The sequence below is a fragment of the Macaca nemestrina genome, chromosome 17 (genome assembly GCF_043159975.1).
Source record: "Macaca nemestrina isolate mMacNem1 chromosome 17, mMacNem.hap1, whole genome shotgun sequence".
Lineage (NCBI taxonomy): Eukaryota > Metazoa > Chordata > Mammalia > Primates > Cercopithecidae > Macaca > Macaca nemestrina.
The window spans coordinates 90,071,923-90,089,629 of NC_092141.1; the positions used below are offsets into that span (position 1 = coordinate 90,071,923).

The 17,707-nt window shown below is 62.9% G+C and overlaps 1 protein-coding gene across 6 annotated transcripts in view; it reads left to right on the top strand.

Moving 5' to 3' along the window:
• LOC105469290 (BAR/IMD domain containing adaptor protein 2) overlaps nt 1-17,707 on the top strand; it is a 77,907-nt gene that overhangs the window by 54,525 nt on the left and 5,675 nt on the right. For 4 of the 6 annotated variants that reach the window (XM_011720164.2, XM_011720162.2, XM_071081799.1 and 1 more), the window contains exons 7-13: nt 7,178-7,330; nt 10,616-10,837; nt 11,024-11,225; nt 11,598-11,799; nt 13,021-13,089; nt 13,692-13,854; nt 15,429-15,463. In XM_011720164.2, the coding sequence (XP_011718466.1) occupies nt 7,178-7,330; nt 10,616-10,837; nt 11,024-11,225; nt 11,598-11,799; nt 13,021-13,089; nt 13,692-13,854; nt 15,429-15,463 (1,046 nt within the window). Of the gene's footprint in view, nt 1-2,464; nt 2,622-7,177; nt 7,331-10,615; nt 10,838-11,023; nt 11,226-11,597; nt 11,800-13,020; nt 13,090-13,691; nt 13,855-15,428; nt 15,464-15,928; nt 17,457-17,707 lie in introns of those variants that run through there. The other 2 variants (XM_011720163.2, XM_071081800.1) reach the window with 2 other exon arrangements.

A 17,707-nucleotide genomic window follows, 5' to 3' on the forward strand; every position in this document is an offset into this window, starting at 1 on the left:
CATTGCCACGTTTGCTGGACCAGGTGCTGATAGATGTGCCCATCCGTGTGGAGGGGACGGTCTCCATAGCACACGGGACACGGTGGACACGCTGGGGCAGAGGACACCTTCTCTGTGATTTATCAGTGCGTCTGCGGGGCGGGGTCACAGCTTGGTCCAGCTCCTCCTCCTCAGAACAGAGGGGTGTGGCCATCTCCACAGGGCCCGGAATGGGGCCCAGAGCAGAGCCCAGCCTGTGCCCACCCCTCAGGGGCATGGAGCAGGGCACGGGGGACACGTCCACATGCCCCATCCTGCAGCTGGAGCTCAGGGTGGGAGGGGAGTGGCCCACCTACTCCCTGGGCTGGGCTGTGGGCACAAGGACCTGAGTGTGGGGAGGAGAGCCCCCGCCCACTGGATGCAACTTGTCCTTCCTGACCCGTGTGCACTGAGGGTGGGGCAGACCCAAGTAGTGTTGGGGCCTCAAAAGTCGGTGCTTGTGCTGGGAGTGGTGTGGGGCAGGCCAGGCCCCTGCTCAGAATCGCGCTGGGCATGGGCTCGACCCGCTGGCCCTGGGATGACCCTGCTCAGCCAGCTCTGGAGGCTTCCTCAGCAGCCTGAAGCTCCTGCTGCAGAGGAGGGCGGCGCTGCCCTGCCCACTCACCGCCTCCTGGGACTTTTCTGGGCAGAGATGCCCGGGGCTACAAGGAGAGCCAGGGTTTCTGCTGGGTCACCTTCCCCTGTTCCCTTTCTGCGATGATGGGGGAGGAGGCAGGTGAGACAGGTGCAGCCCTCGCTGGCCAGTCGTGAGTGAGGAGGGAGAGATGGCCCCGTGTTCTTGGGGATGCTGCCTCCCAGAGACCATGGGGGCTCCAGAGCACCCACAGGATCATCCTGAGGGTCCTGGGAAGCGGCACTGGCGCTCTGCTCGCTGTAATGCAGGGGGCCAGTGGGGGGCATTGGTGCCCCCAGGATCCTCCTCCGGTGCCCCGTCTCTGGGTGTGCCAGGCCGTAGCCCGGATTGAGGTCTGAGAAAGGGGAGAGATGCGTGCTATTTAAAGGGGTGTATAATTAACACAGCAGAGACAAAGCACCCTCGTTCAGATCTTCAGAGACGATAATAGCAGGGCCAGCGATCGCCAGCGTGGAGTCTGGCGATGTGCAGGGGGGTGAAGCCCGTCCTCGTTTTAGCAAAGCTCTTCAGAGCTAAAGGCTGTTTGTGGCCAGGCCCCCCGTGAGGACAGCCGTGTAGCCGTGTTTCTCTGGAGTAACATCACTGAGGGGCCTTACCAGGAAAAGTGGGCGTGAGGAGCCAGCAGCCATGGAGCCCTCTCAGGGCTTCTACACTCGCAGCTGACGCGGAGACCCTCAGTGTCCCCGGGGCCAGGGCAGCCAGGGGTCGAGCAGTCCGCTTCCCCAAGCCTCAGGGCTGGGCCACTCGGGCATCTTAGCCCCCACTTCTCCTGCATCTTGCCACCCTTTGCTGGGTCTTGGGGACAGCTTGGTCTGTGGTCCTCCAGCCCGTTTGTGTGTCCAGCCCACCTGTGTGGACAGCAGCAGCCTGCTCTCTCCTGTGCCCATGAGCATGTGCTCACCAGACTGTCCATCCCAATAGCAAGCTATGGGTCTGTTGGGACCTGTTGTTCCTGGGCACCCTTTGCCAATCTGCTGAAAGCTCTGGGCCTTTTTCCCAGGAAAATGGGGACCCTCAGGGCTCATGGATCCCTGATCCTGTCAAAGAGCTCCCTTCCTGAGGATATTCCTGTAATGCCTTCCCCGGGGAGTGGAATAACCAGCTTTTCCACCTGCCACCAGGGCCGGAGGGTGCGGCTCACCCTCTGCTCAGCCCAGCCCGGGCCTTGCTCAGAGCACATGTGTTCAACGTGAGATTTGAGGGCCCTCCCGTCTCCTGAACCACCTGCCATGGCTGCCCTCCCTCCTCTGTCTGGGTACTGTGCCTGTCAGCCCGGGAGGCCTGGTCAGCGGGTTTTGAAGCAGCCACTGGCTGCAGCCAGCAGGTGGCCAGTGACCACGTGCTACTTGAGGCAGCTGATTCTCACCCCACACACCACAGCTGACCGGTCTGCAGCCGCATCCTTTCGAGTAAGTGTTGCCCATGGTGACAGCTGAAGGCCAAGAATTACGTTCTCATTCATACGCTACAGGGGACCTGGGGGGCCGCATGCGATTTTTAAGGAACGTGGGAAAGCTGCAGCAGCCGTGGCGGGTGAGGTAAACCAAAGCCGCCTTGGTTTTTTCCGGAACGCCCCTCCCCCACTCTGAGTCACCGCATGCTGTGGAGAGATGAGATGTGTTCTGATCACTTTTGTCTTCTCTGATCACGGGGCCGTTCAGCCCAGGGTGACTAAGTGGGAGCGTTCTGTGGGTCTTAAATGCTTTCAGCTGGGTGTTTCCATAGTGCTGTCGCCATGGCACCCAGCTAAGCACGCAGCTGGTGGCTCAGCAGCGGGCGGGGGCTGAAGGGGGCCGGCCACTGGGACCGCCTGTCCATGGGGCAGGCTCAGGGCCGTTGTAAATGGCCGGCTGCCAGGTTGGAGGTGCAGACCAGGCCGTGCTCTGTCCTCTGCACTTTCCACCCGGCTCGGACGTGCCCCATGCAGGGCATCCCCGTCCAGCAGCAGGTCAGAATTGGTCGGGCCCTGCAGCGCTGACCGCCACCTCCTCTCCTCCCCTCCTCCCTTCCTCCCCTCCCCTCCTTCCCTCCTCCCCTTCCCCTCCTCCCCTCCTCCCCTTCCCATCCCCACACCGGCCCCTTGTGTAGTGAAGCTTCTGCCTGGCCTAGATTTCCAGGATCTGCCCTGCACAGTCGTGGTCTCTATGAGGAGTTAGTGTTCTGGAAAAGGAGGTGAAGAGAGGCGGCTGTCATTCCTAGACAGAGTGGCAGCCGCGTGTCACGCACTAACTCAGGCTCCGCCATGGCCGGATGCTCATATGGGGGCTCTGAGGCAGGAGGTGTCGGCTCCCTCCGTCCCCCGGGGGCTGGCCATCCCTGCTTACAGCTCTGGGAACATCTCTCTTCTCTGTCCCCAGGGTTTGGAGGGGCCCCGCTGGAGCACCATGCAGCCGTACTTTGTCTCTCCCCCAACTTCCCCTGGGTTTCTGTTGAAATCTGTGTGCCACTCCCAGCCATTTACGGGGCTCCTTTGAGTAAGTGGAAGCCTTAAAAATAAAACACCAACTCCCTACCCAGCCAGGGAGGCTGCCAGACCCTGCTAATGAGGCCAGTACCCTTCGCTGTACTCTCCCCCGGGGGACCGAGCACGAGCATGAGAAAGTACTGTAGCCTAAAAACCCAGAAACCGCCTGTAGGGTGGGCAGCCGTACCGGCTCCAGGGGCCTTGGTTTGGAAGGTGACGTTCTCAGGGTGAGGAGACCCAAGGGGCCCTGCGGCCTAGTTTATGCTGCTGTCCTGGGGTGACCGCTTCAGGCAGCACCTTCACTTCCCCCGAGTCCTGTTTGGACGGCAACCTGCGTGGAGGCCGTGGCTCTGGGCAGACCCCCTGGCCTGCCTTTTCTCAGTGCCTCAGTTTCTTTTGCCAGGCGTCGGATCTCCTGCTGAGCGCTCTCTGGCCCTGAGCTCTCTGCCCACCATGCTCTTTGGGCCAGCCACTGCTAGAAAAGCCCCCAGGGGAGGGTACAGAATCCTCATGATGGGGTGTGTTGGGGGTTTCTCCATGGAACCTCACATTCCTGAGGCTGCCCCACTTAAGGGGTTCTGGGCACCGAATAGCTCCTCTGTGCACTCTTGTGCATGAGGTCGGGGTCCAAGGCAGGCATCCCCATCGCAGGCCACTCAGAGCCTGGAGGTGCACCCCAGCATCCCTGGCAGCTCCCTGGGGGAGGAGTGGGCAGGACCCTGCAGGCGGCCTGGGAACAGGCCTGGGTGTTGCTCTGAGTGATGTTGCAGGGGCATGGGCGGGTACTCATCTCCAGGCCCCTCATTGTGCACAAGCCCACCTGTTTCTTGGAGCGAGCCCTGCCCACCCAGTCCCTTTGATCCTGAAGGTCGGGAAAGGAGTCCAGCAGCCAGGCTGGAGCACAGCGGGCTCAGGTGTCCTCCTCCATAGCTGCAGCATGTGGCATCCTGGCCACGGCCACCATGCCCTCCCCAGGCCCCAGGGTACCCCCGAATCAGGCCGTCCCACTCCACCCCTTCCTGGAGAAGGAGTTTCAGAGGTCACTGGAGGTTCCTGGGAGCAAGAGCAGGAAGCCCTGGTGGGTGCGTGTTGCGTAACCAGAGGAAGAGAACTTCGTGCTCCAGCTGCGGAGGTGGAGGAGGAGGAGAAGGAGGAGAAGGAGGAGGAGGAGAAGGAGAAGGAGGAGGAGGAGAAGGAGGTGGAGGAGAAAGAGGAGAAAAAGGAGAAAGGGGGGGGGGAGGCGGCGGCAGCGGCAGTGGGGGTGGCAGCAGAGGCCTCAGCGTGGAGCAGAGCTGGCTGGAAAGTCTGCTTAAGGCTGCCTTGCAGGGCCTCTCGCCTGTGATCAAACTTCTCGCTTCCCAAACGCCATCCCAGGTCCCATTTAGATGACCCTGTGGCCAGGCCCTGCAGCACCTCTGGGGGGTTAGGGCCTGTTGAGGGTAGCAGTAGCAAGCCCACTGTTTGGAGGGGCAGGTGGGGTTTAGTGTGGGAAAGCAAGGTGAGCTGCAAGGGCAGGGGAGCGCTGGGCTCCGTGTTGGGGGATGTGGCTGGGCAGGCTCTAGCCTTGGGGACAGCACGGTCTGCTCATACTGGCCAGCAGGCAGAGCCAGTGCCCGGTGGTAGCGCTGGGACCGACCCACACCCCTCCAGGCTGATTCTCACCCCTGTAGTGGAGGCTTGCGGGGGTAGGCAGCGAGGGAACAGGCTGCTCCGCTCCCCTCCCCGCCACCCACCTGGGCCGGGGCTGCCCACCCATGCTGAGTCAGAGCTGTGGGCGGGGCGGCCGTGAGGCTGAGTCAGGCGGGGGAGGCCGCCCCCTTGCGGAGGCCGAATCTTAGGAGCCGATTCTGAACTGGCCACTCTTTGACGGGTGATCCGGTGGACGGGGGGGTCTGTGTCTTGCTGTGGAGGGTCTGCCTCAGGGGCTCAGCCCAGGGCAGGTAGGCACAGGAGGAGAGGCGAGACAGAGGAGAGCTGGAAAGAGCTTTCTGGCAGAGGAGAAGCTGGTTCCCTGCTGAAGCAGCTGGGATCCTGCGGCCACCCGGGAGGGATCTGGGTGTCTCCCTGGGGACAGGGTCTGTGCCTGGCGTGCTGCTCCCTCACCCTCACTGGCCACCCACAGCCTCATCAGCGTTTTGGGATAGAAAGTTTCCAGCCTACAAAACTGGAGAGAGCCGTTGACATCCAGGGCCGCAGTCGAGCCCTCCCACTGTCGGGCTGGGGTTCTAGAATCGGGAACCTGGGTGCCAGGTGTCAGCTGTGCCACAGGATGTCAGGCACATGATCCGCCAGCCGGGGTCGTGGAGGGGCCGGCGGGGGTTGGGGAGGCATGTTCCTCCCAGAGGGACAGAGGCAGAGTGCCTTGGGGTTTGGGACTGTCAGTTCCACCCACAGTCCTGTTGGCCGGGTGAGTCACACCACAAGCCCTGTACCCACGGGCAGCCTGGGAGGCGCCTCTGCCCGGGATGGGAGCATGGTCTGGGGCCTGGGAGGGAGCAGCCGCCCTCAGCTTCTTCCCCACTTTCTCCCCTAGACTCCCTCTTTCCAGTTCCTTCTGAGGCTCACAGCGGAGAGGCCTGGGCTCAGTTGCAGCTTCTTGGTCTGGCTTTGCTTACACTATTTCTTTTAAAGAGTTTTTTAAATTGTGATAAAATACATGTGACTAATCCAGTTGACCACGGTAACCATTAAGTGCACAGTTCAGCGGCATTAGTGCATTCACGTGGTTGTGCGATCACCACCACCATCCATCTCCAGAACTTCCCATCTTCCCAAAGTGAAGCTCTGGTACTCTCCGTCCTGGTGTGTTCAGAATTGGTAGCTGAATCTGGAGGCTCTATCAGGTTGAGACTCAGTTTTCCTTTTGGGGAAATCATTTTGGCCGTAGCAGTTTCTGTTGTTTTGGCTGGAACCCTTTCTTGGAGGACTGTGTGTCCACCACGAAGTAGAGAGTGGTCAAGACGTGACAGCCGCCTGGTCAGAGCCAGGGCCACAGCCGCCAGGGCTCCAGAGGGGCTGACCGCCGGGTTGGGATGGGGTCTGCCTGCTGGCTGCTCAGGTTCTAGGGTCTGGCTTGACTACCTGTCTTTCCTGTGCCCAAGAGCACCTGCCAGGAATGAGGGCGTTTCCAGAGCTTCCATGTTTGTGCAGGACACATTCTCCCCGTGCCCCCGTCCTACAGGGACACCCGGGTGGGCACTCGAGCAGCTCCAAGGTGGAAGGGTAGCAGTCAGGCCTACTCCTCATTCCTAGTTCTGTGCTGGCCCCTTACCTGGGCACACCCTCTTCCGACAAGTGTGACCTGTGTATCTGACCTTGCTGTCCCCACGGACGCTGGTCTTGCTTTCTGGGCTCCCGGTCTCCGCTCAGTGACCTTTTGTCTGATCCACCCCATGAACTAACTTCTCACATTCTCCCTCGGTGTGTGCTCATCTGGAAAACAGTCGGGGGTGGGAGAGGAGGTGAGGTGCGCCCGGAGTCCCCTCTGCAGCAGAGGGCTTTCCTGGGGTCCTTGGCCAGTGTCCTGGGCTCCAGCTCTCCTGCTTTTCCTGCTGGGGCTGAGATGGAGGGGCCCTGGAGGCAGAGGGGCAGGTGAGGGTGCTCCAGGCAACGGGAGGACTAAGAAGCTGTCCTGGGGCCCATGGAGCTGGGGCACGTCCACACCCAGGCTTCTGTGCCTTGACCACAGGGAGGTGCATGCGACCCCACCCCACAGCGGGAGCCCCGAGGAGATGAGGCCAGCCCCCTGCCAGAGCCTCCTGCTGGAGGCAGGACCCTCCACTTGCCAAGAGTGGTCCCCGGGCAGTGAAGCCTCCCGGGGATGTGGTCATCGGGCATCTCCTGAGTGGTCCCGGGGCAGCCGAAGCCTCCTGGGGGCGCAGTTGTCTCCTGAGTGGCCGCAGATGCTGTTTTGTTTCCAGAAGCCTCTGCTCTGCACGAATTAGACGCGTCCTTTGACTGAGTCCGTGGGGCTGCCCCGAACCGGGCCTGACAGGTGCCCTCCTGCTGCTGGCTGAGCCTTTCTCGCCTTCCCTCCACAGTACATCGATGCCATCAGCAACAAGCAGGGCGAGCTGGAGAATTACGTGTCCGACGGCTACAAGACCGCACTGACGGAGGAGCGCAGACGCTTCTGCTTCCTGGTGGAGAAGCAGTGCGCTGTGGCCAAGAACTCCGCGGCGTACCACTCCAAGGTGAGGCGGCTCGGGGCTGCGCTGTGCTGGCGCTGGGCCTCGCGGGCGGAAATGAGCTAGGCCCCTGCCCCAGCCCCGTGAGCACCCCAGGGCAGTGTCCGGGCTTGAACTCGTGTTTATTTCGGGTTTTCTTGGGGATGAAGTCCTAGGAGAATTACCAGGTCGCGGGGTGCAGGCGTTTTGAAGACTCGCATTAGAATTGCCACCTGCAACCAGGGAGAGTCTGATGGGCTTTCAAGACCTTTTAGAACATTCATTTAAAAGAACGTTCTTGGCTCTTCTGTCACAGCCTTGTCCTGGGGAGGCACAGGCTGACAACAGGCAGGGGACGGTCATGCTCCGTGCTGGGTGCTGGGTGCACCTGGTGGGTGGCCTCTGTGTCTTCACTTGTTCCTCCTGTGGCTCCTCAATCCACAGTCCTGGGGTACAGCCTCTGGGCTCATGGCTTTGCTCACCCGAGGTGCTGAGGACTCCCAGCCCCAAGCCTGGGTCCCCAGCCACCCAAGACCACTGTGCCACTGGACCCCTAAGCCACCCAAGACAATCGTGACACTGGCCCCAGATCCAGCACCTGCCACAGCTTGGCTGTCCTACGTGGACCTGCCACCCCTCACCCAACCTGAACCTGGCCTATTTCTTTGCCTCCTGGGCAGTCAGGGGCCCTGCCTGGCTCAGGTGGCCCCCCAGCCCCTCCAGTGCTGCTCCAGAGGGGCCTCCCTGGGACTCACACCTGGTCACAGGGTCCTCCCCTGGCTCCCAGGCTCTCTGTGACCTGCGCCTCCACCACCTCTGCCTGCACTCCTGAGCCCCTGGGATCCTAGGTCGGGCCTTGGGTGGTGGCCACATGCTGCTCCCTCATGACCTCTGAGAGACCCCTCTGCCCATCATCTGTTGAGGGTCCCTCCTTGGGCCCGTAGACTCTGTTCCCCACCCCCTGCACAGTCCTGCGGCCATGTGTTTCCTGCTAGGCATCCCCAGCCTGGTCGTTCCTTGTCGGGGAATCCTGCCCTGGGGTCCGCCATGTCCCAGGACCAAACCCGGCCCTGCTGAACCGGGAGCAAGCTCCTCAGGGAGGGGCTGCAGCAGCCCTCTCCAGGGATGTCCTGAGCCTCCATGCGAGCAAGGGGAACCCCTCCTAGGAGGCTGACTTAGCCCCCAGAGCAAGCAAGGCCCAGAGGCCAGGCTCCCCACCGGGAACAGGCAGGGCCAGCAGGCCCCTGTTCACCCACAATCCATGAGTAGGAGTTAGGGTGGGATTAGATCTGTCCCCTGGAACATTCTGGAACATTTCAAGAGTTTAGCAGATGGAGTTCAGGAGCCAAGCCCACCAAGGGAGGGCCTGGTCATGTCTTTCTAAAACAAGGGGTCCCAGGGATCCACGGGCTATACCTTGACACTTGTTCCCCCCACCCACCACACACACATGTATGTGCATGTACGTACACACACACACACACACACACACACGTGATATGGAACCAGTGCTCCAGTGCTCACAGCCTGGGGACAGACAGGAGACAAGTGCTCCTCCCTCCCTGGAGAGACCCCTCCTGCCGGCCTGCACCTGCTGGGCGCTGTGGGCAGGTGCAGTAAGGACAGCAGTAGCACCTGTGACCCCTGGCTGCTGGGGGACTCACTGGTGACAGGCTGTGCTGCCCCAACTGCCAGGCAGGGAGCGCTGTGGAGCGCAGGCCTCCTGCCTGCTAGACCCAGGACTGTGGCGAGCGTCTGCGCCCTCTGGCGGGGGCCGGGCCCTGTGACAGGGCCAGGGAGCCAGAGCTGTCAGTGGCCGGGGTGCTGCTTGCAGGGATGGAGGGCTGGGAAGCCAGGCCGCAGGTGCCGTTGTCTCCCAGGAGGGGTTGCGGGATGTGCCTGTGCAGTGGCAACAGCTGAGCTCCTGGGCTCGTGGGCCCCCGGGCATGTGTGGAAGAGGCTTGTGTCCCACAGACCCACGTGGACAAGCCTCTGGGCTGGGGGCCAGGGTGTGAGGGCAGCCTCCTCCCAGGGCAGTTCGTAGGAGCTCCCTGGTGGTTGGGTTTGGGCCTGCCTCAGGGCTCTCAGGGTGGAGGGGGTGACGATGGCTTGTGGCCGCTGCGTCAGGGCCATGCTGCTGTGAGGTCGGTGGTCGGTGTCCCCTGGCCGTCAGCCCTGATGCTGGTCCCTGTTGGCCTCTCCGCGCTCCCGACAAGACTCACTCCTCTACCACTGATCTGAGCTAGGGTTCGGCGGACGTTCTGAATGACCACAGAGTTCATGCTTTTGGCTCTGTGGACCATGGAGTCTCAGCTCTGTTACTGCAGCGTGAGGGCAGCCGTAGCAGCGCAGCTGTGTTCCAGTAAAACTTTGTTTACAAAATAGGAGGCCAGCCCTCGGGCTGTGGTTTGCTGACCCCTGGTCTAAGCCAGCAGCGGAGGGGTGAGGGTGGCGTGGGTAGGACTTGCTCAGAAGGGCTGTCGTCCAGCACCCTCTGTGGGTCCCCCACGTGGGTGCCCAGCCATGTGTAACAGAACAGGGATGAGTGGGGGGATCAGTGAAAGCTGGAGAGACCCCAGAGGTGCCAGAGACAGAGCAGTTCTGGCCCAGGGCTTTAGGGTCTGGGGATCCCAGGAATCTAGGCCCTGCAGCCTGCTTAGGCCAGGAGGGGCAGGGGCTACTTGATTAGCTCCCAGGACCCAGGCCTGGTTGGCCCCTAGTCCCACAACCTTTCGTCACGCCTGTGGCTTCCTGCTCCTTTGTCCCCGCTGTGCTCAGCTGGTGTGTGTCCAGCAGGCTGCAGAGTAGTACATCCAAGGGAGAGCGGGCTCTTGGGCCCACGGGCAGTGGATGTGGAGCAGTGAACCTCAGTGTGTCTGACAGGGCCGCCTTCCTGCCCTCGGCAGCCAGGCTGACCCCCACTGGGCAGCACCGCCCCCTCCCCCTGGCCACCTGGGATGCCTGCCTAGCACTTTGGGGTTTGCCCACCGGGGTTTGACCTTGTGCACCCCTGTCCGTTTCTCCTTCCTCCAGGCGCTGATGGACCCCACGGGGGTTGGGCCTGGGTTTGCTCTCATTCCTGGAGGTCCCCTGACTGCATGACTTGTGGTCGCATCCCAGGCCCTTTTCCAGCAGCCGCTTCTGTGGGTTGGGGTCAGAGGCTAACGGGTGGCCTGTCTCGCTGAGAGGCACCACCTGGTGAAGAGCAGCCTCCAGCCCCAGAGGGTGCTCAGGGAGGGCTCTCAGGGCTGTGCCCGGCTGCAGGAGCCTGAGCCAGCTCTTACCCCTCCCTTCTTGCTTCCTCCACTTCAGGGCAAGGAGCTGCTGGCGCAGAAGCTGCCGCTGTGGCAACAGGCCTGCGCTGACCCCAGCAAGATCCCAGAGCGCGCCGTGCAGCTGATGCAGCAGGCAGCCAGCAACGGCGCCACCCTCCCCAGCGCCCTGTCGGCCTCCAAGTCCAATCTGGTCATTTCGGACCCCATTCCGGGGGCCAAGCCCCTGCCGGTGCCCCCTGAGCTGGCACCGTTCGTGGGGGTGAGTGTGGCCTCTGGAAAGCTTCACGGGTGTGGGTGGGTAGGGCAGCTGTTGTCGGGGTTGGGGGCGGCCAGGGTGCAGAGCCCAAGGCTCCCTGCTGAGGGGCTGGAGGTGGAGGGTTCTCTTTCCCCCAGTCTTGCCCGCGGTGGGCTCCAGCAACAGCCTGCTCTACCCCCTTCCCTACAGCGGATGTCTGCCCAGGACAGCACGCCCATCATGAACGGCGTCGCAGGCCCGGATGGCGAGGACTACAGCCCGTGGGCTGACCGCAAGGCTGCCCAGCCCAAATCCCTGTCTCCTCCTCAGCCTCAGAGCAAGCTCAGCGACTCCTACTCCAACACGCTCCCCGTGCGCAAGAGCGTGACCCCGAAAAACAGCTACGCCGCCAGTAAGGGTCCCTGGGTGTGCCTCCCCAGACATGTCACACCCCCAAGTAGGGGACTGGGAGACCCTGAGGCTCACCAGTGTGTGGCCGTGTGTGCCTACATACGGGTGGTACACACAGATGTGCCTGCCCAGCACCCAGCTTCCTCCTGTCAGGCCTCTGGTGCTTAGTCAGGGCGTGAGTGGGGTACTGGGTTGGGTCAGGCTCGTGCAGGCAGCAGCCACTTAGGAGCAGGCAGCTGCTGCTTGGGAGAGCTTAGCCAGCCCGGGAAAGGCTCACTCGCCCACCTGGGGCACAGCACCTCAGCCAGGCTCCCTGGGCTTTGGTGCCCCGCGAGCCGGCGGCCGTCCCCTTACCTGTCCTTTGTCCCAACAGCTGAGAACAAGACTCTGCCTCGCTCGAGCTCCATGGCAGCCGGCCTGGAGCGCAACGGCCGCATGCGGGTGAAGGCCATCTTCTCCCACGCTGCCGGGGACAACAGCACCCTCCTGAGCTTCAAGGAGGGTGACCTCATTACCCTGCTGGTGCCTGAGGCCCGCGATGGCTGGCACTACGGAGAGAGTGAGAAGACCAAGATGTGAGTGTCTCTCGGGGGCGGGTTCCAGGCAGCCGCTGCCTTCAGCAAGTGTGTGGGGCGGCGACACTCAGATGCGCTGGGACCTTCTGTTTAGACTCACTGCAGGTCACAGGTCCTCACCCTAGAAAACCTGGGCAGTGAGAGCAAGCGTGACCCAAGGTCTTCACCACCAACAGGCGTCTCCTCCCCTGGCAGGGGCCTTTCCCCCAACCACTTCCCTGCAGGGGTCTCTCCCCACGGCAGGGGTCTCTCCCGACGGCGGGGGTCTCTCCCCACGGCAGGGGTCTCCCCCGACGGCGGGGGTCTCCCCCCACGGCAGGGGTCTCTCCCGACGACGGGGGTCTCCCCCCACGGCAGGGGTCTCTCCCGACGGCGGGGGTCTCTCCCCACGGCAGGGGTCTCTCACCGCAGTCTAGTGACCTCCTTGCTCCATCGCCTCGATGTGCCACTCAGTTTGGCGTAGGGTGTGGCGTCCCACACGTGTACGCCCTCAGCACATCTGGCCGAAGCCCTCTAGTGGGTGTCAGTTTCCCACAGTTCGCAGGTGCAGAGCAGGGCTTGGCTATCCTGAGACCGAAGGCTTTCTGCAGCTTTCAGCTCTTCCACATGCCAGATGTGGAAGTTTGGAGTTCTAGAAGTCACCTATGGAGTCAGATGGGCCATACCTCCCCAGTTTACTGAATGCTGTTGCAGAGAGGCTGGGCCAGGGTGCCACCCTCACTGGACCTGGGGGCTGCCTTCCCAGGGCTGTGTTTGTGTGGGTGTGTCTCTTGGCAAGATAGGAAAAGGCCCTGACATTTGTGCCTTCCTAAGCCTGGCCTTGCAGCCACCACCCTGGGGAGGGGGCCGAGGGCAGGGGGTTTCCCAGGAGGCTGCTCCATCTTTTTTCCAGTGGCCACTCCCGTCTTGGTGCCATCCGTGGCTTAGTGTGGCACTGGGGCTGCGAGGCAGGAGCAACTGCTCTGCCTGGGCTCTGGGGCCTTGCAGTTGGGTCTGGTGGGGCCGGCAGCTCCTGCCAGGTTGGGGACAGCCTGGGCCACCTTGCCCTTGAGGCTGAGCACACAGTGGGAGCAGGCTCTTCCTCCAGAGACAGTGGCGCAGCCGTGCTGGGGAGCTAGAGGGACTTGTGCTTGGATGGTGGTCGATGGGGGATGGGGAGCCACTGCCCCCACCCGGGGCCTCCGGGCTGGGTGTGGCTCTTAGCTGGGGCCTCTCTTCCAGGCGGGGCTGGTTTCCCTTCTCCTACACCCGGGTCCTGGACAGTGACGGCAGTGACAGGCTGCATATGAGGTGAGCGCTGGGCCCAAAGGGAGTGCTAGATCCCCAGCTCTGGAGAGGGGCTGCGATGGCACCAGCAGGTCCCTGGGCTTGGAAAGCTGGGATGGGCTTCTGGCTCCTTGTCTGCTACTGCAGGGCCATCCCCAGTGGCCCTGAGAGCTGGGCGCTTGAGGCCCTCAGGGTGGAAGCATGGTGGTACCCTGTGCGGTGGGGCCCGAGAGCCCTGGGGACACCAGTGCAGGCAGCAGGTGCTGTAGGGGCAGCACCTGGGGGCCAGGTGTGCAAGGACCTGGCTGTCCCAGGTGCTCCAGGTTCTCCCAGCCTTCAGAGAATCGCAGTAGCTGAAAGCTGGCGGGGTGCATGGCTGCTGGGAGGGTTGGGGTTGCTGTGGCAGCCCAGCCCCTCTGGAGTCCTCCTGACTCACTTTCATGGCCAGGAGGAGGGAGGGAGGCCAGACTGGCCTGGCCCATGGCCGGCTGCAGCCTTGGCCTGAGAGCAGTTTCCCGCATGTGGCGTGGGGTAGGTGAGGGTGGGCCGTCCAGGGAGCCCACAGGGTTGTGGGGTGTTGGGGGTGTCTGGCCTGCTGGGCCATCTCTGAGTCCCTGTCCCTGCAGCCTGCAGCAAGGGAAGAGCAGCAGCACCGGCAACCTCCTGGACAAGGACGACCTGGCCATCCCGCCCCCCGACTACGGCGCCGCCTCCCGGGCCTTCCCCGCCCAGACGACCAGCGGCTTCAAGCAGAGGCCCTACAGTGTGGCTGTGCCCGCCTTCTCCCAGGTCAGCGGGCGGGCTGGGCTAGGAGGGCCCGCAGGTGGAACAGTGGGCTCAGCCTGCCGTCCCACGTTGGAGCCTCCGCTGAGGGGCCAGGCGCCTGGGGGTCTGGGTCTCTTTGGACAGGCCTGGGGTGAAGGCTCCGTGATTTAGGAATGTGTGCACACCCCTGCTTCGGCCACAGGCTGCTCGCCTCGCCCCAGCAGGCTCCCTGTGTTGGCACGCTGGGGTGGGGTGGGGTGGGGTGGGGTGGGGTGGGGTGGGCCCGTCCCTCATGGTGCCCTCAGCCGGCCATGGGCAGCTCACTGCTCTGCCCAAGGGGGCAGCGTCTGGGCTGGGAAGTGGCTGGCCTAGAGGTGGGCCTGGACCCGGCCACCTTCTGGGAGAGCCAGGGGGTTAAGATCCCTTCCATGAGAACCACGGGGCTCCCTCAGTCATACCCATATGATGGGAGTGCTTGCTGCTCAGCCCTGGCACGTGGCTGGACTCTTCCAGTCAGCGTGACCCTGGATGTGGGCCCTCTGGTGCCAGGAGGCCAGAGCTGGAGGATCAGGGCCTGGGTCCTAGGACCTGGTGTGTGTCCTCGGAAGCCCAGGATCATGGCGGTCCTGGTGTCTAGGCTGGGACAGGATGTGAGTGTGCGTGGTAGCTTGCCAGGTCCCAACCCGCGCCGTCCGGGGAGGTTCCTGGAGTTGGAGGGTTGGAGACCCCTGTCGGCCTGGGGCTTCTCAGCTGGGGGTCGTTTGTGGGATGCTGGCTGGGCTAGCAGCTGTTCCCAGGGCCAGTCTCCAGGGTTGGGCCTCAGGCAGTGGGTAGAGAGAAGAGAACCCACCTTTTTCTGAGATAACAGGCAGCCTGGGTGACTGCTCAGCTGTCGACCCACAAGTGAGGGGCCCCCAGGTTGACAGCCTGAGCTGAGGCCGCAGGATGCGACCTGGAGAGGTTCGGGCTCTGGGCTGTGGGTGTTCCACAGGTCAGCCTCTGGGGTAGACTCAGTGCTGGGAGAGCCAAGGGAGGGGTCTGCACCTGCCCTAGGCCCCAGGCCAGGCCATGCTGGCAGATAAAGGGCGCAGCCAGCCCCAGCACCACACCTGGGCTCTCCTCCCAGGCAGTGTCACCCTCCCACGGGCCGGGATGGTACATGTGACAAGTTTCCAGGAAACTGTAGCTGGGGTCTGGGCCCAGGTCCCATGGGTGGGCAGAGGGGTCCCAGGGGCCTGCCCAGGCATGGGTGAGGTGCTGCAGGTGCCCTGCAGGGGCCTCGGCTCCCTGGGGGCAGGCGGAGGTCCCAGGAGGCCGGTCTTGCGTGTGTTTGGGGGTGTGCAACAAGCTACAAATTCAGGTGGCCGCTGGCTGGAGGAGGCATCCCCATTGATTTGGGCAGTCATCACTTTACCACTGGAACCGGGGCTCCAGGCAGGCCTCTGAGTGTTGCAGCCAGGAGATGGGGAGCCTTCCGAGGGAACACGGTTTGAACCCTGCCCAGGCAGGATGACCGTTTGTGGGTGACCACAGGCACCGGGTGGGAGTGACCACAGGCCCCGTCACCTGGCCTGACGTGTTTCCGCCTCTCCCTCCAGGGCCTGGATGACTATGGAGCGCGGTCCATGAGCAGGTAAGGGGCTTTCAGACCTGTCTTTGGGACCGTGGGTGGGTGTGAAGAGGCTGGGTGGGGCAGGTCCCTCTCCTAGGACCTGGGGCCATCTCTTCTTCCTTTAGGGCCCAGCCTGGCCCTTCACCTCTGCCAGAGCCAGGGACATCCCCCAGGGCCTCCTGCTCTCTCCGAGTGACACGGAAACCCCCCTGGGCCCTGCCCCTCTTTCATCGCATCTGGCTGGCCCCATCCATCCCTGTCAGGCAAAGGCAAGGTTGGGGAGGGTGGCTGAGGCCGGCATCCGCGGCTGGGGCTGCAGCCTCCTCTGCCCCCAGCCTGCACTCCCCCCCTGTCCTTTGCCTTCCTGGAGGGCCAGGAGGCCAACGGGAGCTGCTGAAAGGGGCGTTGCTTGGTGCGGGCAGAGTCGCTGCCTGTGGCTGGGCAGCGTTGTGCAGCCAGGCAGCCGTCCCGTGCTTTGTTTCGCAGTGGCAGCGGCACGCTGGTGTCCACAGTGTGAGGACGCTGACCCCGGGCAGCCGCTGCTCTGAAGAGCTTCCGCGCCTTCCCCCTGGTCTCCGTCTGTTTTCCTCCTCAGCTCTTGCTGGTTTGTTCCTGGGTTTTCTTTTCCACCTGCCCCTGCCTTTTGGTTGGTGACCCCAGACTCTGTGATCCCCCAGGGTCCATGGTGCTGCTCCATCCGCCCCCCCCGCCCCAGTGTTTACGCGCCCCACCCTGTGTGTCCCAGCCTTTCGAGCAGAAACTGCCAGGCAGGACCTGCTGGGCCGTGCGGGGCACCCTCGGCCCCACCCTGCAGTGTCTGTGGCACTCACTGCTTTTCTAAGGCTCGCCGTGAGCCAGGTCTAAAGTTTGGAGAAAAAGAAAAATCTTTGAAAAAAAAAAACAAAAAACAAAAAACAGGAAAAAGGACTTTTTTTTTTTCCTGAAAAACAAAAACCGATCTGCATGGACTCCGGTGTGCGCTGTTATCTCGCATCTGACTTTCCCGGCGCAAAGGCCTCTGTCCAGACAGGGAAGGTGCTGGGGTCCCTGGTCACCCCGGACCCTGTGGAGGGCTGCGCAGAGAAAGGGGGCTCGTGCCAAGCTCGAGGGGCCTCCTGAGGAAGCCGGCCGCTCCTGTGAGGGAGGCCGGGCCCGGGCACCTGAGGGCTTCTCCCTCCGGACGCTGCGGGCCAAGTGTACATAGAGCAGCGTGGCAGAGTGGCCTCGCCTCCCGTCGGGCACCGGCAGGAGCAAGGTCGGGGGCAGGCGCTGCCCGGCTGGCCGCACACGGACACTCCAAAGACCTCCAGCGACCACCCCACCCCCACAATCCTTTGACCAGCCTTGTGAGGGCATCAAGGCTGCCCCGGGCTACCTGGCTGCTCGGGGCAGGGTGTGTGGGCCAGGCCCGGCCGGGGGAGGGCAGCTCTGGGCACGTCGCACCCACACCCCCCACCTGGGGGAGACAGGCGGTTCCTGCCTGGTTCTTCCTAAACGCTCTCGTCTTTTTGTGTGTCTTGGTGACTTTAGAAACAAACACAGTGGACTCAGTGGCTACTGGTATTGTCTCTTCACACACTGAACTCTGGGGAATTGAGTGCAGGGCACAGCCCGGCTCAGCCTGCCTGCTGGTGGGAGCCCCTGGGAAGCTGCGACGCTCCTTTATCTGATGTGGTTTAGCAAAAGCCTCCCGCACACCTCCCCGTGGCCTGGGGTGTGGCCTGGTTTGTGTGGGAAGCAGCTCCAGACGCGGACCGCCTGAGGTTAAGGGGAACTCGAGGGCGGACCGGGCCCTATGTAGAGACCCCGCCGCGCCGGCGTTCCCGCTCCGCTAAAGATTTCAAATCCAGGGGATTCCATGCTCAATGGATGAATGTAGACACAAAACAGCAACACTTGTATGAAGATGTAAAGTGCTGAACATATTTTTTTCCTGTTTCCTTTCCTTTTTAAAAAATCTGAATTGTGCCCTGTACTGCAGTTACTTGTTTGAATAAAAGTTTTATTTATTGCACGAGTTGGGTATGGACCTCCTTCCGGTTCCCGGCATGCGTCTGGGCCGTGGGGGCCCCGCCTCGTGCCTGCCTCTGCCAGGTATTTTCTTGGCACTCAGTCGCCTGCTAGATCACCTGGGCTTGCACACAGTGCTGGCCCAGTGACAGTCACTCACTGTGCCAGGGCTCTGCGGGGGCCCCGCCGCCCCAGGGGAAAGTGCGGGGCCACCTGCGGCTGAGGCAGGCTCCTGGCTCTCTTCAGGCCGGCAAG